General features: G+C 27.2%; 4 protein-coding genes across 10 annotated transcripts; 2 read left to right on the forward strand and 2 right to left on the reverse strand.

Moving 5' to 3' along the window:
• Positions 1 to 26: 26 nt before the first annotated feature.
• On the reverse strand, positions 27 to 4071 carry LOC124424170 (protein FAM161A). Of its 6 annotated transcripts, XM_046962846.1 has the most exons (11): positions 3949 to 4071; positions 3698 to 3828; positions 3470 to 3524; positions 2710 to 3270; positions 2397 to 2597; positions 2143 to 2307; positions 1543 to 1764; positions 1103 to 1372; positions 839 to 961; positions 517 to 661; positions 27 to 447 (listed from the first exon to the last, which is right to left on the reverse strand). In XM_046962846.1, exons 4-11 carry the CDS (start codon positions 3258 to 3260, stop codon positions 52 to 54), a joined length of 2073 nt encoding a protein of 690 aa, XP_046818802.1. In that variant the 5' UTR covers positions 3261 to 3270; positions 3470 to 3524; positions 3698 to 3828; positions 3949 to 4071; the 3' UTR covers positions 27 to 51. The 6 variants fall into 6 exon arrangements, with proteins under 6 accessions (XP_046818802.1, XP_046818804.1, XP_046818801.1 ...); XM_046962848.1 differs by having other exon boundaries at positions 27 to 438; positions 3698 to 4033; XM_046962845.1 differs by having other exon boundaries at positions 3698 to 4033.
• Positions 4072 to 4376: 305 nt separating this feature from the next.
• On the forward strand, positions 4377 to 10950 carry LOC124424240 (ubiquinone biosynthesis monooxygenase COQ6, mitochondrial). Of its 2 annotated transcripts, XM_046963016.1 has the most exons (8): positions 4394 to 4452; positions 4540 to 4578; positions 4736 to 4926; positions 5076 to 5315; positions 9713 to 9883; positions 9962 to 10272; positions 10372 to 10654; positions 10733 to 10950. In XM_046963016.1, exons 2-8 carry the CDS (start codon positions 4548 to 4550, stop codon positions 10775 to 10777), a joined length of 1272 nt encoding a protein of 423 aa, XP_046818972.1. In that variant the 5' UTR covers positions 4394 to 4452; positions 4540 to 4547; the 3' UTR covers positions 10778 to 10950. The 2 variants fall into 2 exon arrangements, with proteins under 2 accessions (XP_046818971.1, XP_046818972.1); XM_046963015.1 differs by having other exon boundaries at positions 4377 to 4578.
• On the reverse strand, positions 5322 to 9280 carry LOC124424239 (transient receptor potential channel pyrexia). The gene is made up of 6 exons (XM_046963013.1): positions 8527 to 9280; positions 8174 to 8460; positions 7898 to 8080; positions 7521 to 7806; positions 7038 to 7415; positions 5322 to 6966 (listed from the first exon to the last, which is right to left on the reverse strand). The coding sequence occupies exons 1-6, from the start codon at positions 8638 to 8640 to the stop codon at positions 5413 to 5415; spliced, it is 2802 nt and encodes a 933-aa protein (XP_046818969.1). The 5' UTR covers positions 8641 to 9280; the 3' UTR covers positions 5322 to 5412.
• Positions 10951 to 11189: 239 nt separating the features above from the next.
• Positions 11190 to 13319, forward strand: LOC124424059 (aarF domain-containing kinase 1). Its single transcript, XM_046962558.1, has 2 exons — positions 11190 to 11612; positions 11687 to 13319. The coding sequence occupies exon 2, from the start codon at positions 11704 to 11706 to the stop codon at positions 13285 to 13287; it is 1584 nt and encodes a 527-aa protein (XP_046818514.1). The 5' UTR covers positions 11190 to 11612; positions 11687 to 11703; the 3' UTR covers positions 13288 to 13319.
• The last annotated feature ends 3019 nt before the right edge of the window (positions 13320 to 16338 follow it).

The following is a 16338-nucleotide window of genomic DNA, read 5'->3' on the forward strand; positions in this document are numbered from 1 at the left end:
TTTTATTTACTAATAAATATAACGTAATTATTAAATTGTTATCTCATATATTTATTCTTCCGGAATATCATTATCACTTCGTAATACATCTTCATCGCAGTCCTCGCTGTAATGATCGCTAGATAATTTATCTTCAATTAACTCTGCCATTTCTTTGATAGATACTTTAAGTGGTCCGCGATCTCCTTTTTTTTTAGAACCAGAATTTTCAGATTCTTCGAAAGATTTTTCAGATTCTTTTGATTCCGACGACTTCGATGATTGATTCGAAGATGCCAAAATAGTAGAAGAACTAGTAAGTGATCCCGAATTTGGACTTGAATTACTGTAATAACTTACATACGAATCTGTGCCATTGGAATTATCTCTTTTTGGTATCTTGTGTTTCTTCCTTTGCACATTTGTTCCATAATTTTTCGATTGTAACTTTGATAAAGACTGGAAACTCTAAATAAACTTACCGATTTCGAATATTTTTAATATTTCATTCCTAATGAATTATCGTTATATTTTTACCTGAGAATGTCGTTCGAAGAGAGTTGGTATCTGTGTTACACGATCCAACATCATTTCCATTTGGAGACGATGACGTTCCGCTTGTTCTCGAGCTTCGTTACGACGCAAGGATGTTCGAATATCCAAATCTCTTTCGTGATCGTGCCTACATTTTTTAAATATTATTTTATCTTATAATTTTAACGTTAACTTTTATATCCTTTCAACGGCAAACCAAATCAACTTGTGTAGATATAAGTACGTTTAATTTTTCCAAATTTTTATAATAAAATATCCATAGAAATTCGTTTGAAAGAACTTTCAATGCAGCAAACTTTGATACCTCGCTGCGGATCTCAATGCTCTCCACGCGGGTTTACGACCGATAAGATTTTCTTTTAATTTAACTGCTTGCTCCCGACGTTTCTCTTCCATTCGTTCTTTTATCTCTCGTTCTAACTTTTCTCTAAAATAATAAAAACATAACGTTGATCTTACTAATTCGAATTTTGAAAATTGATTGAAAATTGATATGCTTTCTTATTTAATAATTTATATAAAATTAATGCATAAAAAGTCATAAATTAATTTTTTTAAAATAGAATACCGTGATGCTTGACATCTGAGAACAGCTGCTAAGTTATTGCTCCGTGTTGGTAAATTAGTCAATGCAGATCTGGATCTCTCTGATGTCATTGTTGTAAGATTTGATAATCGCGAAGATTCTCTACTTTGAACAACCGTTTCCTTTGTCGAATCATTAGGAAAAGTTTGCAAATGAGCACATGCAGATTTGACACGTTCTCGTCTTGCCATTGAAGGTGGCAATGAAGAAGATCTCATTAATTCGGATGCCCTCACTTTTTTTGTTAATTCTCTGGGAAAAAGAATGCCAATAAGTTCGATGATTCGTTCATTTGTATAATAATTTCCTGAATGAAGTAGAAACTATTTAATAACAAATTTAGCATTTTTATCACATTTAAATCGAATAATCAAATGTTAAGAGATATATTATAATAAAATAAAATAAAATAAAATATTAACCTATAATATTCATCCTCAAGCATACGGTCATACACCTCTGTATCGAACAAGTTTTTAGGTACAGGTTTTGCCTTGAATCTCGAAGTTGGGCGAGAATTATTGCCGCATATTTCTGGACTTGACCGCGTTAGAGATCTCCACGCCCTCCGGTCACATTCGAGCTTGAAAGGACGCACTTGAGATAGTAAGTTCAACGTACTCTCCTCACGGACTATACGACTTCTTTATCATACAATAAAAACGGAAAATAAATTATTTATGATAAAAATGTTTACATTTAAAAAAGAAAACTAAAGAGACAAACTATTATTGGATTAATTCGCAAATAAGTTCTGTTATAAGTAAAAAGGTTATTACACTAATAAATATATCGTTTTATCTATTTATTATAATTAAATAGGAAATAAAAATAAAACTTTATTGCAATAAACTTTTTTCCAATGTTACAATGAAATGGTATATCTTTTTTCTTTTTCACATATAAATTCCTTAATCATAACAATCGTTTTATCGTAATAATTAATAATCTCTTTACTTATAACAGTGCATATATTTATGAATCAATACTTTGTTTCTTAATTCATACGAAATACAAAGTACCTCTCTTCTTTTTCTGCAAGTAATTTGTCATAAAGTGGTATTTTAGAGGTAAGAGGAATTGGTCTGACGCGACGTTTCTTAGAAGGACCTTTCTTATTGCTTTCCTCCTTTGAATATTTGACCGCTTCCACTTCCGTCAATGTCATATATTTTTCCGTTTCTTCTCTGAATAACAATTTATTATGTGCCATTATTATTTCCGTTTTCTTTCTCGCAAATGCAAAGCAGAGACATTTTAAGTAGAAATGTTATACCTAAGAGTGAAGCTAAATGGTTTAGGCACAGTTGGATGCCATTCCTTTGAACCACTCGCTGGCAGACTCTTTGTCTCTTCGCTATCTTCCGAATCACTATTCAAACTTTCATTGCTCTTTGATTCGCTCCATCTATTCTGATCTTTGTTAGTAGTATATATTTCCTTGTTACGTATAGCTTTAGCTTCTTTATTTTTAAATCTATTATAAAGAGGAAAAGAGAAAATTAATAGATTCATCGCGACTAATCAATTCGTCACGACGATGATTAATTTCAAATTGAATAAAATTCGATATTACAAATTTTTTATACCTATATGTCAAAATATCTTGATCTTCCATAAGCCCAGAAAAACTACCGGATGGATAAAGTATAGGACTATTTGTTCTCGATTCTTCGATGTAACATTTTTTACCGTTCAATCTTAATTCATTGGAACTGTCATCTCGCATAACTTTCGTATTGCGATTATTTCTCGATATTGAAATTTTTGATGTATTTTTCTCAGGTTCGTCGAAAATATTTTTTAAATTCTTTAAATAAAGTCGTTGTTTCCTTCTCAAGTATTCAACCTTTTGTCGAAACTGTTCGTTAGACAGATGATGTACTTGTTTATAATCGGGTATACTATCCAAAAATTTAAGGAAACCTTCTAAATTTTCTCGAGGACTCGACAATTCCGATTCCGTTTTTGGCAAATCGTCCGCAGCGAAAATTATTTTTCGTTCTTTGTCCGCAACATTTTGTTTTTCGCTTTTGATAGATCGTGGTCGTTCGTAAGAAGGAGTTGGTTGTCTACTACATGGATCTACGGGTACTTTCACGCAAGAATTATAGAACGATGTTCCTCTATGCTCTGCCATATTCTCTTCCCTACGATTTAGTATTTTAAATAAATAATTAAATATTGAAGCAATCAAAATTAAGTCAACATATTTTTAATTTCATTACTAAATGAAAATATTAAAATCATATAAATAAGTTAACAATCCGTTATTGTCATTATTATAACGTTTGAAATCTAAAAACAAATATTGATTAAATCGTTTTATTACAACCTAATTATACGTACAATGTCAAAGATGTAGGACACACACATTAACAAACTTTATTACGATTTCCTGTAACTAATAAAATGTGTTCTTTTAGACTCTTGTAAATATGTAAATGTTAATGTTTTGTTTTATTCTTCTACATAATGAAGATAATTTTTTAATGTATCTCGCAATGCAAAAATACATACACAAATTCAATTAATTTTATTAGTAATAAGTAATAGCTTAAATAGTTTTCAACATACCTTGCTCTTGTTTCATAGCATATATTCTATCTATTTGCGTTTGAAAGATCAATGGTAACCTCATCGATATATTCGTCGCCATGGTGAAATCGAAATGCATTTCTAAATTTATAACTTCCGAGAAACAGAATCTTGAAAAAGCATTGCACGAATTCAATGTAAATATTTATTTATTGTCATTATCTTCTCTTAAAACATTGTACGATTTTCATTGATATTTGACTATTTTCTTTTCCCTTTGTTGTACTTACAATCGTCGCGATGACAACCATTTGAATTCCTTCTAATTTATTTTAAAATGTGCAACTCAAGTCATATCAGTTACGATCAACAAAATTTTACTTTTATATCTTGTTTTTTTAAAACAATATATTATCTTATTCAGACATTTTTACTTCGAAAATTGCTGATCGATCAATAAATTCATTTTCTTTATGAGTTCGATGTAAACGTAATAACTTCTTTGAAATGAAATATTTTGGCGCGAAAAATAAAGGAATATATAAATATACAAAAACGTTTAAATAATTTTCTTTTTTTCTTCATTTTAAATCAAAAAAAAAATGAAAATATCTTAAAAAGAAAGTGGTAAGATATAATTAATCAACATTTTTCAAATGTATAATTGATAAAATAAGAATTCTAGATTTTATTATTTGCAAAGAAACATTGACTACTGTACAAAATGGCGACTCTTGTCAGAACGGGAGCGTCGTATCATAGATTATTAATTTCTTTTACACAACAATGTAAATGTACTGTAACAAATAGTGTTACTTATGTAAGAAGAAATTATTCTGATGATAAAAACAGTAAAGAATGTTATGATATTATTATTGCAGGAGGTGGTATGGTAGGAACAACATTGGCTTGTGCGATAGGTTAGTTGTATTTTTTATTTATATTAACTGATAGACACTATATTTTTAGAATAGAAAGATGACTATAAAAAATTCATTATATACATACATATTAAAAAATAATTTTTTTTTAAATAATTTATATCATCGATAATAATGATATAAATCATACTTGAAGCTAATAATAGATGGCTAGAATCGAAAAAAGTATTGCTACTAGAAGGTGGCAATAAACATGAATATAAAGCAGAAAAAAAGTATTCGAATCGTGTGGTTGCTTTGAATCAACAGACTCGTACTTTGCTATCCAGCATAGGAGCATGGCAACATATAGAAGCTGTACGATGCTGCCCTGTAAAAATGATGCAGGTACTATTATATTTCCTTTCCTAGTTAGGTAATATACTTATTAGAAAATTTTTTATACGTCTTTTTATATATCATTTTATTTAATTTGAAATATAATGATGTTTACATGTAAGTCATATGTAATGTTATATGTATAATATCATCAGTAGGTATGGGATGCATGTTCTGATGCTATAATAACTTTTAATGAGGATTTTTTATCTAAAGAATTGGCGTACATAGTAGAAAATGACTTACTTCTCCATGCAGTAAATACACAATTAGAGGAAAAATCAAATGTTAATGTTGTCTATAATGCAAAAGTTACAAATTTATTGTTGCCTGAGATAATAGGAGAAAATGTTGAAGTACAGCTAGAAAATGGAAAACAATATAAGACAAAATTATTGGTAAGTGATAGATATATTTAAATGCATTTTTTTAGTGTTAGTTTATTGAAAGTAATTAATATAAAAAATAAACTGTATAATAATTTGGTTATATTATTTAATAACTTATTGACATATCTAATTCTTTAGCAATATTCTCTATTCTATTTTTGATACTGTCTAAATGTGTTGTAATGTTATACGAACATCTTTTTAATTCGGTTACTAATTCGTTTAGTTGCTGTTGATTATATTCAGTTGATGAATTAGTACTATGAAGTCGATTTAATTTTATATAATCAGATTCTAATACACTTACACTTTGCATAAATGTACTCTTACCAGTTGTATTTCGAATTTTCCGTTCACATACTAAACGATATATAGCTTTTACTAAGTCTCTGGGTAAACGATTTTCTCTTGGATCATTTGGACGAATTTGAATTGCACAATGATATGGAGGATGCAAAAGCATAGCTCCATATCTACATGTTTCAATTATATTTTTTGGTGCATAATCTAATAGTTTAGAGAATAACATTCCCTCTAGATATGATACAAGTTCTGCTCTGCGTACTAATCTATCAAGTCCAGCACATCTCCTTAATTCTTGTATGTCTGATACAGCAAGACCAACCATTAGATTTGTTAAGATTACAGTCACTAAAATAACAAAACTTAAAAGCATCAAATGTGATGTACCAACATATAAAACTTTAGAGTTTTCATTAAAATATACATCTTCAAATTCTAATTCCCCAGACAACATTATAATCGTTTTTAGTAAACCTACTAATGGATTTGCAAAAGATTTATAATTTTTATGTAAAACACAAAATCCTAAAGAGAATCCTATTATAAGGCAGATGTAAGCCCCAAGAAATTTAAAAAAATTTATTGCCACTTGAGCAAACATTTGAATGTAAAGTCCAAACATTGGAAATCTTCCCACAACTATCATTAATTCTATCCAGATTAATAAAATTCCTAAAGCTGCAACATGATGTTGCCAATTATTGATCGGTTTAATCAAAACTAAACACGATGTTAAAATTACGCACCATTGTAACCAGTTTTCCCAACGTTTAACATAGCAACATACATCATGAGCAATTTGAAAAAATTCTTTAGTGATAAGCATACATGTATAACTCAATATTAACCAAAATAATATTTTGCTAAGATGATCGATATTCCATAAGTATGTAACAGAAATATAACCTGTAAAAAGTATAACAAAAATAGAATGGAAAACTAAACTAATTAGAAAAAATTTGCGTATTCTTAACCATTTCAAGTAAAGAAAACTTTCACATAATGGGTGCTTTAAAATATGACCTTGACCAACTTCTATTAAGCAGAGCATTAGATCTGTTTCTCCTTTTCCACCTGGTACTAAGGGTCTAAAATCTAATCTCAATTCACAATCAACATCTCCTAATTCATGATCATATAAAGATATAGCTTGATCCAATCTTGTAACAAAACGTGGTAAGATATCTGGTGTTCTGCGAATAATAAAACTTAATGCTGAAATACCACCTTTAGTCCTGACAGTAATATCTGCACCTTTTGATAGTAACATCATTACTGTAGATGAATTTTCATTTAATGCTGCTATATGCAGCGGAGTATAACCAAATTTATCAGGTTTATTAACTGATGCACCAGCCTATTAGAAAAGAACAAATTAAAATTGTGGATATAAGCTTAAATATTTTCTATATTCTCATATATATGAACCTGTATTAAGGTCCTCACTAATTCACTCGCTCTTAATGATTTTGCTACTGCCGCGTGTAGCGGTGTTCTTCCATCAATATCTTCAACATTTGCTTTTGCACCAGCTTTAATAAGTACTTCCAAAGTTTCTAAAGATTGAGCTAATGCAGCTAAATGCATTGCTGTTTGGCCTTTTAAATTTTTAGCTTCACATGAAGCACCAGCATCCACTAGCAATTTTGTACATTCTGCACTACCTTCTTCAGCTGCTAGATGAAGTGGTGTTGATCTAGCAGTGCCAAGCTGAACTCTTACATCAGCACCATAATTTAATAAAAGTTTCATGCAAGGAACAGATCCAAGACTAGCTGCTACATGCAATGGTGTTTCAGTATAAACCTATTTGAGTGTAATAATTATATTTTGCAATAATTATATTTGTAATAATTATATTTTTGAAGTTATTAAAATTAATAACTTCATATATTCCATCTTATTAAGTACTTGTGGATTATTAGGATGAGCGCCTGCCTGTAGCAAAACTTCAGCACTATCTACCGCATTACTTAGTACTGCATAGTGAAGGGGAGTTTTCCCTGGAAATCCAGCATTTACATCTGCTTTTGCCTTTATTAAAGATTTTATGCAAGCAACATTTCCAACTGCAGCAGCACAATGCAAAGGTGTACATTTTTGATTAAAATCCCATTCACAAGGATTTGCACCATATGACAATAATTCTTCTAGTATCCTTACTATCGCAGCACAAGCTGTTAAATGTACTGGAGTTCTGTAATTATAATATTCATTTGCAGTATTTTACAATATTTAACTAAAATGCAGCAAATTAAAAACTATAGGATTATGAATTTATGACAAACCTTCCATCTTCATCTTTACAAGAGACATTTACATTCTTTTCTAATAGTATTTTCACTATTTCAAAATGACCAACCCAACATGCAACAAGAAGACATGTCTCTGGCCATTTTACTAACAGTTCCGTAGGTGTTGCTCTTGTTGCTATATTATTTTCTGATACTAAAATAGTTTTATTTATACATCTAATTTAAAACATAAATCACATGAATTATAAAAATTAAGCAAAATTAAATTCAAATCAATTTCGAGAAACTATTACTTGTTTCAAAGCATACCCATTTGTGAAAGTACATGTCTTTTTATAAATTGGTTCTCTAAGATGCAAGTTTTGTAATTCCTCTAACGTTTTTTGTAAAATGTTGCCATGTAATGTAGGTATTGTAGTAAGAGCTACTTCTCCTGCTGGAAGATTAGATAGTGCTAAAGTAATTTCTTCTTTAGTCCATAATTGTTGTTGATTCATTGGCCGTTGACGAATATGACACATTATAGCTTCTGATGTTTCTTCAGAAGAAATACTTTTTTCATCTATTTCATCCATCCATATATCTTCTTCGTTGTTCTAAACATAATATTCAAAAAATTTAATCTTGAAATTTAATAAATAATATTTAAATTATTATCTGACCTCATAATTAACAATAATAGATGGTGTTATGTCTATATTACTTCTTCTTGATTCTTCTTGTGAACCACCATGACTAGACAATCTTGCAAAGATTTTTTTCTTAAGGTTAGACATAATTACATATTTTTCTTCATTCACTTTTATCTGAATATAATGATTAAAAGATAAATTAAATACTTCAATGTCATATAATTAAAATTAATTCATATAAAATTTGTATATAAAATGCAAAATATTGTGATTAATAAAATATTAGTACTTTTTTATAATAAATAGATAACTATAAGTAGGTAACTACAAACGTTTTATTCTATTCACATTGCTCTCGTATATTACCACTTAGAAACTATTCCTGTTCTCTGTATACTTTAGAGAATGTCCACGTATACTTTTGATGTTTATAAAACAGAGCTGGCATATATTTAGCTCTCACTGTTCACTGTTCTAACACTGTTCACCAAGTCTAAAGATAAATCTATATAATTTTTTATATACTATTTTTTTACTGTCAACGTAACAGAAAATCCTACCCATATAAAATAATATTACGTCTAAAAAATATGATTCTAAATATAACAACTGATAACTACATCCTTTGAGGAAATGCTCATATAAACACACTCTCCTCTTAGGTCAAAAAATATTAAATAAAATATTAAAGATTATGGATATGCAGTAAATTATTAAATTTTTACTTTAAAAATATAATTATTTTTTTATAAATGAAATTAAATTTCATTACTTTGATTTCAAGATTTTATTATTTTTATCTTCATGATTACTAAGAAATATTTTTGTGATCCTTTTATGTGTGTGTATATGAGTTAATATATTAATTATATATTACTAATTTCCCTAGCTTAAATATTTTTTTAAATCTTAATTTATAAATTTTATTCACTTCATATAATAGTTATGTTTAAATGTGTTTAACAAAGTACATGAATATTAAAAATATTTTTAAAATAATCATCACTGGTTTTGATGTGCAATTTTTTAATACTCTTGAAGCAGGACAATCTATTGAAGTATACTTTTTGGTGTCTGGAACAAGACTAAAGAAGTTATTTCAAGACATAGTAGAATTAAGTCTATAGTATTGCTCCCACTTTGTAGAGTAGTCTCTAGTAACAATTTACTTTATATATATTGCATATATAATTATATACCTTTATTAATATGACAGATAGGAGCAGATGGAATTAATTCAAAAATACGTCAAGCAATGAATGTTCAGTATATTCAATGGAAATATGATCAAATGGGAATTGTTGCTACGTTGGAATTATGTGAACCAACAGAAAATATTGTCGCTTGGCAAAGATTCCTTCCAAGTGGACCAATAGCTTTACTTCCAGTACATCATTACTATAAATTTATTTTAATTGGATTTAAATAATTTTACAATATATAAAAGTTCTTACAAATATTTTAGTTAACAAATACTCTCAGTTCATTAGTATGGTCTCTTACAACTGAAGAAGCACAAAAGCTTTTAAAAATACCAGAAGAGGAATTTGTTGATAATATAAATAGTGCATTATGGAAAATCTATCCTAAAAATGGTATTATAGAAAGTGGTATGAAAGCTTTACATCAATTACTCGAAGGATTATCTCTACAAACTGGAATATCAAGACAGTTGCCGCCAACAGTATCAAAAATTATAGAAGGTTCAAGAGCAGCTTTTCCATTGGGATTTGGTCATTCTGTATCATATGTTGCACCTGGAACAGTCTTAGTTGGGTAATAAAATTAATAGATACAGAAACCACTATTCAATTTTTTTTATTATATTTAATTGGGAATATAAATTTTGAAGGAATGCTTTTAATTATATTTCAGAGATGCAGCACATCGTGTTCATCCTTTAGCTGGTCAAGGTGTTAATTTGGGCTTTGGAGATATTACTGTCTTAGTAAAAGTTCTTGCGGAAGCAGTTACAGATGGTGCTGTACTTAATAACTCAATATATTTAAGTAGATATGAGACTTCACGTCAACGACATAACATTCCTACAATGTTAGCTATAGATGCTCTTTATCGATTATACAAAGGAACTGCAGCTCCTATTATTTTGGCTCGAAGTTTAGGATTACAATTTACAAACGCCATACCAATATTAAAGGTAACATATTTAAAGTATGATAAAGTTTTATTTATATATGTCTCTTTGTAAAATAATGAAATTTAATGAATATTTCAGAAAGCTTTAATACAGCATGCATCCAACCAAAAAATTACATGTTAATCAACTTTTAGAAATATTGATTATTACAATGACATAGTAACAGGGAAATGAGTAGTTTAATCGATATAGAAAGAATATAATATTATTTCAATAATAGAATATATAAATAATATTTTGATATATTTTCAAAAATAATGTTCTATATTTTATGTATAATAAAACAGTAATTATAATTGTATTTTATTACAACATTCTATACAAATAAAGATATATATTGTTTCTATACCTTAATTATGAGCTTACATATTATTAGATAATACTCAAAATTCACTCACAATATATTCAGAAATATTTTCTTTACATTACAGATATAAAATTATTTGAACAGTTAGAAATCATTTCTTTTTATAAAATCATGATTCATTAAATCTTATATAATTATTTGATTTTTATAGACTGTTATTTAATATTAATAGCTGCAATGAATGAAGATTTTTATGTAGTGTTACCGAAATTATTTAAAAATTTTATAAAAGTGAAAGTAGTAATTCAGATGCTTTTAGTCAATAGTGAAAGTTTTTAAGAATTCATTTTTGTTGAAGTTAAGTTATTGATCCTCTATCTCTTGATTATTCGATAAATATAATTTTCATTTATAATATAACAGTGAATTGATTAAATTCAATAAAGTAAATATGAATAAATATTGGATGTTTCACTGATCCTTTTTTACGTGTTCGTGATATAATTGACATTTAGGTTATGTGATATAAAGTTAATATAATGATATCACCAGAAAAGAGCTAATTCATCTTTACTTCCAGTTTTTGAAAATTACGTTAATATAGCAGAAAATATTTATATATTTTCTAAAATAATAAGGATATGATTTAAGGTTAGTTTTTTTTATTAATCTATGTATTCTTAAACAATAAATATTAATCTCATATTTATTTTATAACTTTATAGATTTGTTTTTCGTGACAATGATTACATTTTTGAAAACTGCTTTGAAAAAATTCTTGAAAACTGCTACGATAAGTGCAATAGCTGTAGGCACCTTGGCATCATTAAGAGCTAATGAATATGATATTGGATCAATTGGTATCGTACGTCTTGGGCGTGCTGCTGTTACTGTTTTTATAATAGGTAATTACTATAAAAAGGAACTTTACGATACCACTTTGGAAAGGACATCACCAGAATACATACAATTGAAATCAAAAACACACAAATATGGAGCAGAACGTCTTCTTGAACTTTGTTGTGCCAATAAAGGTGTATATATAAAAGTTGGCCAACATATTGGAGCATTGGATTATTTATTACCAGCAGAATATGTTAGTACAATGCGTGTTTTACACAGTTCTGCACCACCATCATCATTTAAAGACGTTCTCAGAGTGATAAAAGAAGATTTCAAAAAAGATCCATACGATATATTCGAAATCATCGATCCCATACCCTTGGGTACTGCTAGTCTTGCACAAGTTCATAAAGCTGTGCTTAAAAATGGCAATGTGGTTGCTGTAAAAGTCCAACATCGTACCGTCAAAACCAATGCTTTTGTTGATATAAAAACTATGTCTACATTAGTGAAAATTACGTCTTACATTTTTCCAGACTTTAAATTCGATTGGTTAGTTGATGAAACTAAGAAAAATATACCACTAGAATTAGATTTTACTCAAGAAGGAAAAAATGCAGAGAAGATACAGAGTCTTCTTTCTCATTACCATTGGTTAATAATACCAAAGATATATTGGGATTTATCATCTCAACGTGTTTTAACTATGGAATTCTTAGAAGGTGGTCAAATTAATGATCTTCAATATTTACGAAGCAAAAAATTAAATCCATACGAAGTTAGCAGTAAATTGGGCCGTTTATATAGTCATATGATATTTGTTAATGGATTTGTACATTCTGATCCTCATCCTGGAAATATTCTTGTTAGAAATAATAATTCAGAAGCTGAAATAATCCTATTAGATCATGGATTATATGCAACTCTTTCCGATAAGTTTCGATGGGAATATTCTAAACTATGGTTAGCAATACTGAATGGAGATAGAGCTGCTATGAAACTTCACTGTACGAATCTAGGTGTAGGTGATCTTTATGGATTACTATCATGTATGGTATCAGGTAGAACATGGGATACTATAATGTCAGGAGTACAGAAAAAAAAGTATGATATAAATGAAAAAGAACTTTTTCAACAAGAAATACCTAATCTGTTACCACAAATTAGTGATGTATTGCAAAGGGTCAATAGGCAAATGTTGTTAATTCTTAAAACAAATGATTTAATGCGTGGAATTGAACATTCATTACAGACACAAAATCGAATGTCTTCATTCATGGAAATGTCGAAATATTGCATTCATTCAGTTTATGGGGAAAAATTAAACTTATCTACAAGTGAATGGAAGCGATGGGAGTTAACTCTTCTTGAGCAATGGGCTCTTATTAAGTTATCATTTTATTATGTCTACTTAGGTTTATTTCATTTTGATATAAACAAAAGTATCGAGTCATACTGGGCAAATGATTTCTATGTTTTTTAATAAAACTGAATATTAAACAATATATTCGAAAATGACACAGATTTTTTATACCTTTTCATTAATTTAAAATATCAAGAAATTGATATTTTTAAGTTTATATATTTCTATATTAATTAAATACGTATATTTTCTTGGTTTCAAAAAATTATATTTCAATTGTTATTAAAAAAATACTATAGTTTGTTATTGATGAAATGTTAAATATAAGAGAAATATCAATTTATATAATAAATATATGTATTTATAATACTACATTTCTATATTTGTATGCCATATAATAGTGCCAAAAAATATGATTTATGTATTGAATTAAAAGAAGTTAATATAAACATATTGTATATATTCCTTGTAAACAGCACAAATATTTAATGTATTAATATCTCTGTAAAAAAAAAAATATATAAAAGATATTTTTATATATTATATTATTTTATATATCACATTATATTACATTTCAGCTTTTATAAACAAAAATAAATTCTACAAGTAAATAATATGAAAATTTTATTAATAAAATTAACAAAAAATAAACATTTTAAATAACTGTTTAAGAAAGAGAAAAAGTAATATTTTAAAGAAATTTGAGAATTTCCTATTTCTTTGTAAAAACGGAAAGTAGAAAAATAGAAGCATTATAGTATAAATCGATATATTGTTCTAATATTTAAACCTTTAACATGCGTATGTATATATATATGTACGTTGAATAATGAATACAGCATGGTGGGTCAGATACCTGCGTGAGGTCATTGTAGCTTTATAGAAACGATATGTATTGTATCTTTATAAAGGTCACTTTACCGTTATGCATTTATATAGAGAAAGTAAGGTTAACTAAACTATAAGAAATATTTTTAGTAATTTTCCAAAAGAAATGTTATTTTATACAATATTCTAACTTTATGAGGATTATTTTTAGTGTTATTAACCTACGAGAAATGTAATTTTTCCAAAGTACAAGTTTAAAGTCCAAATAACAAATGTTATCAGGATTTTGACTATTACAATAGTGTATTATTACAATGACCATTCAATGAATTTGTTAGTACAGCGCTGATTTTTAAATATCCTTATTGATTTAAAAATTTTTGATTATTTGTACCGATTTTTTAAAATAATGTACCGAAAGTACTGATTTTTGAAGAATGATTGTTATATTTCATTTTAGTTAAATAAAAAATTATTTTTTAAATTATTTATTTCTCTATTTTTTGATTTATCTGTTATAGAGAGTATATTAATTTTTTAAATGTTAGAATATTTTATAAAAATATTATGAATACATTGTGGAATTCAATATTTAATTTAATATATCAATATTAATAATTGAATTCAAGTGGAATCTATTCTATTATTAAACGTAATGTACACAATTGCAATTATCGTGATTCCTTTATAAATATTTTTATCTTTATTTATTTTTTAATTATATTTAAAATAAAATGTTAATAATTAAAATATTTTATTTTCAATAAAGTATTGATTTGTGTTACAAATTTAAATTAACATTCTTTTCAATTGTACTAAAAGGTTACATATAATTATTGAATACAATTTCTTTATAAACAAATTTGTTTTTACTGAATTTACCGTGAAAATAAATGACAACGTTACATATTGTTTACGCTGTCTGATTTATTTATCTTCTATATACCTATTTCACAAAACATATACATATATATATATATATATATATATATATATATATATATATATGTCATGTTCATAATCGATAAATTCATAGCCTCTACTTTTACAAATAATGCGCATGCTTTCTACAACTGTAACGAGAATGGTGCAATCGTTATTGATCGTATCGTAACTTTCGAAAAAATATTATTATAATAACATAAATGAAAATAATTCTTTATCATAAAAGTTTCTTATATATTTTTAAAGCTTTAAAAGATTATTGTTTTAAATATATACACAGACACACGTATATAATAATTGTAAGATATGGTCGATTGAAAGACGTATAATGTCTATCGTGATTGTAAACTATGCTCTGCGATTTCTTCCGTTATGTTATTTATATAACTACAATTTTCGTTGATCTATCACGATGATGACATGATACGTCGCTTGATGAATCATACCTTATTGTTAGCCGTAATTGCATAGTGGAGTTTCAAACTCAATTTTCTCACAAATAAAATCTCGTATTTAAGATTCTTTAATATAATTATAATAATAATCTAAGATTCTTTCTACATTTTCGACTAATTTTTTATATATATATAATCACCTTTTTCCTTGTTATACTACCAGTTTCGAGTTATACTGAGTTTATACTGTGTATGTATGATAATACACACACACACACGTATATATATGAGATTTACCGTTCCTACATAACGAATATTCACGAATATTCTCTTCTGAAATAAATGTGATATTTCGATAATATATGCACATATTCATGTATACAAATACGACATTATTGTTATTTATGAATTACAGAGCAATGTTTCTATTTAGTTTGCAATAAAATTATACGAATTCTTTCGCATTTTTTTTCAATAAAAAAAATTTTAATAATTTTATTTTTATTATAAATAAATGTTATGAATCATGCTATGTCAATACTTTATAACCCTAGGATTTGTTTTTTTTTACCATGAAAATGCGTCATTTGTGATGTCATAATGCTTTTGTATGTTCATATTTTCGATTATATTAAAATTATTAAAAGATTATTATATATATATATGTATATATATGGTACAAGAATAGCATACATTACGTTTTATTTTAGTTTAATTTTCGTTAAGGAACAAAATATTTCTATTGTATTGAAGGAAAAGAAAGTTTCAATACAATGGGTGTCGTTCTATGGTTTGGTATATAGTAAAGGAAATTCTCCGTAAGCTCTGTTGCCAGATTTCTCGGTTATGTGACCCACAAATATTGAAGCATTTTATTATATTATTTTATCTAAATATATTTCTAAAAGTTTATTATTGAAATATTGTATAATATTCTTTTTTATATTTTTAAAATATTTTAATAGAAAGTATAGCACTCAATTTAATACGTAGTTTTTCTCTT

The sequence above is a fragment of the Vespa crabro genome, chromosome 5 (genome assembly GCF_910589235.1).
Source record: "Vespa crabro chromosome 5, iyVesCrab1.2, whole genome shotgun sequence".
In the NCBI taxonomy this organism is placed as follows: Eukaryota; Metazoa; Arthropoda; class Insecta; order Hymenoptera; family Vespidae; genus Vespa; species Vespa crabro.

Coding starts and splice junctions, on each gene's coding strand:
- LOC124424170 (XM_046962846.1), bottom strand. CDS start 3,260: ATGGCAGAGCATAGAGGAACATCGTTCTATAATTCTTGCGTGAAAGTA. Junction 2,598..2,709: donor CAAGATATTTTGACATATAG/GTATAAAAAATT, acceptor TCTTTATAATAG/ATTTAAAAATAAAGAAGCTA. Junction 1,765..2,142: donor CTTGCAGAAAAAGAAGAGAG/GTACTTTGTATT, acceptor TGTATGATAAAG/AAGTCGTATAGTCCGTGAGG.
- LOC124424239 (XM_046963013.1), bottom strand. CDS start 8,640: ATGTCTAACCTTAAGAAAAAAATCTTTGCAAGATTGTCTAGTCATGGT. Junction 7,807..7,897: donor TGTAAAGATGAAGATGGAAG/GTTTGTCATAAA, acceptor TTATAATTACAG/AACTCCAGTACATTTAACAG. Junction 7,416..7,520: donor CTCATCCTAATAATCCACAA/GTACTTAATAAG, acceptor ACACTCAAATAG/GTTTATACTGAAACACCATT.
- LOC124424240 (XM_046963015.1), top strand. CDS start 4,383: ATGGCGACTCTTGTCAGAACGGGAGCGTCGTATCATAGATTATTAATT. Junction 4,927..5,075: donor GCCCTGTAAAAATGATGCAG/GTACTATTATAT, acceptor TATCATCAGTAG/GTATGGGATGCATGTTCTGA. Junction 9,884..9,961: donor GACCAATAGCTTTACTTCCA/GTACATCATTAC, acceptor CAAATATTTTAG/TTAACAAATACTCTCAGTTC.
- LOC124424059 (XM_046962558.1), top strand. CDS start 11,704: ATGATTACATTTTTGAAAACTGCTTTGAAAAAATTCTTGAAAACTGCT.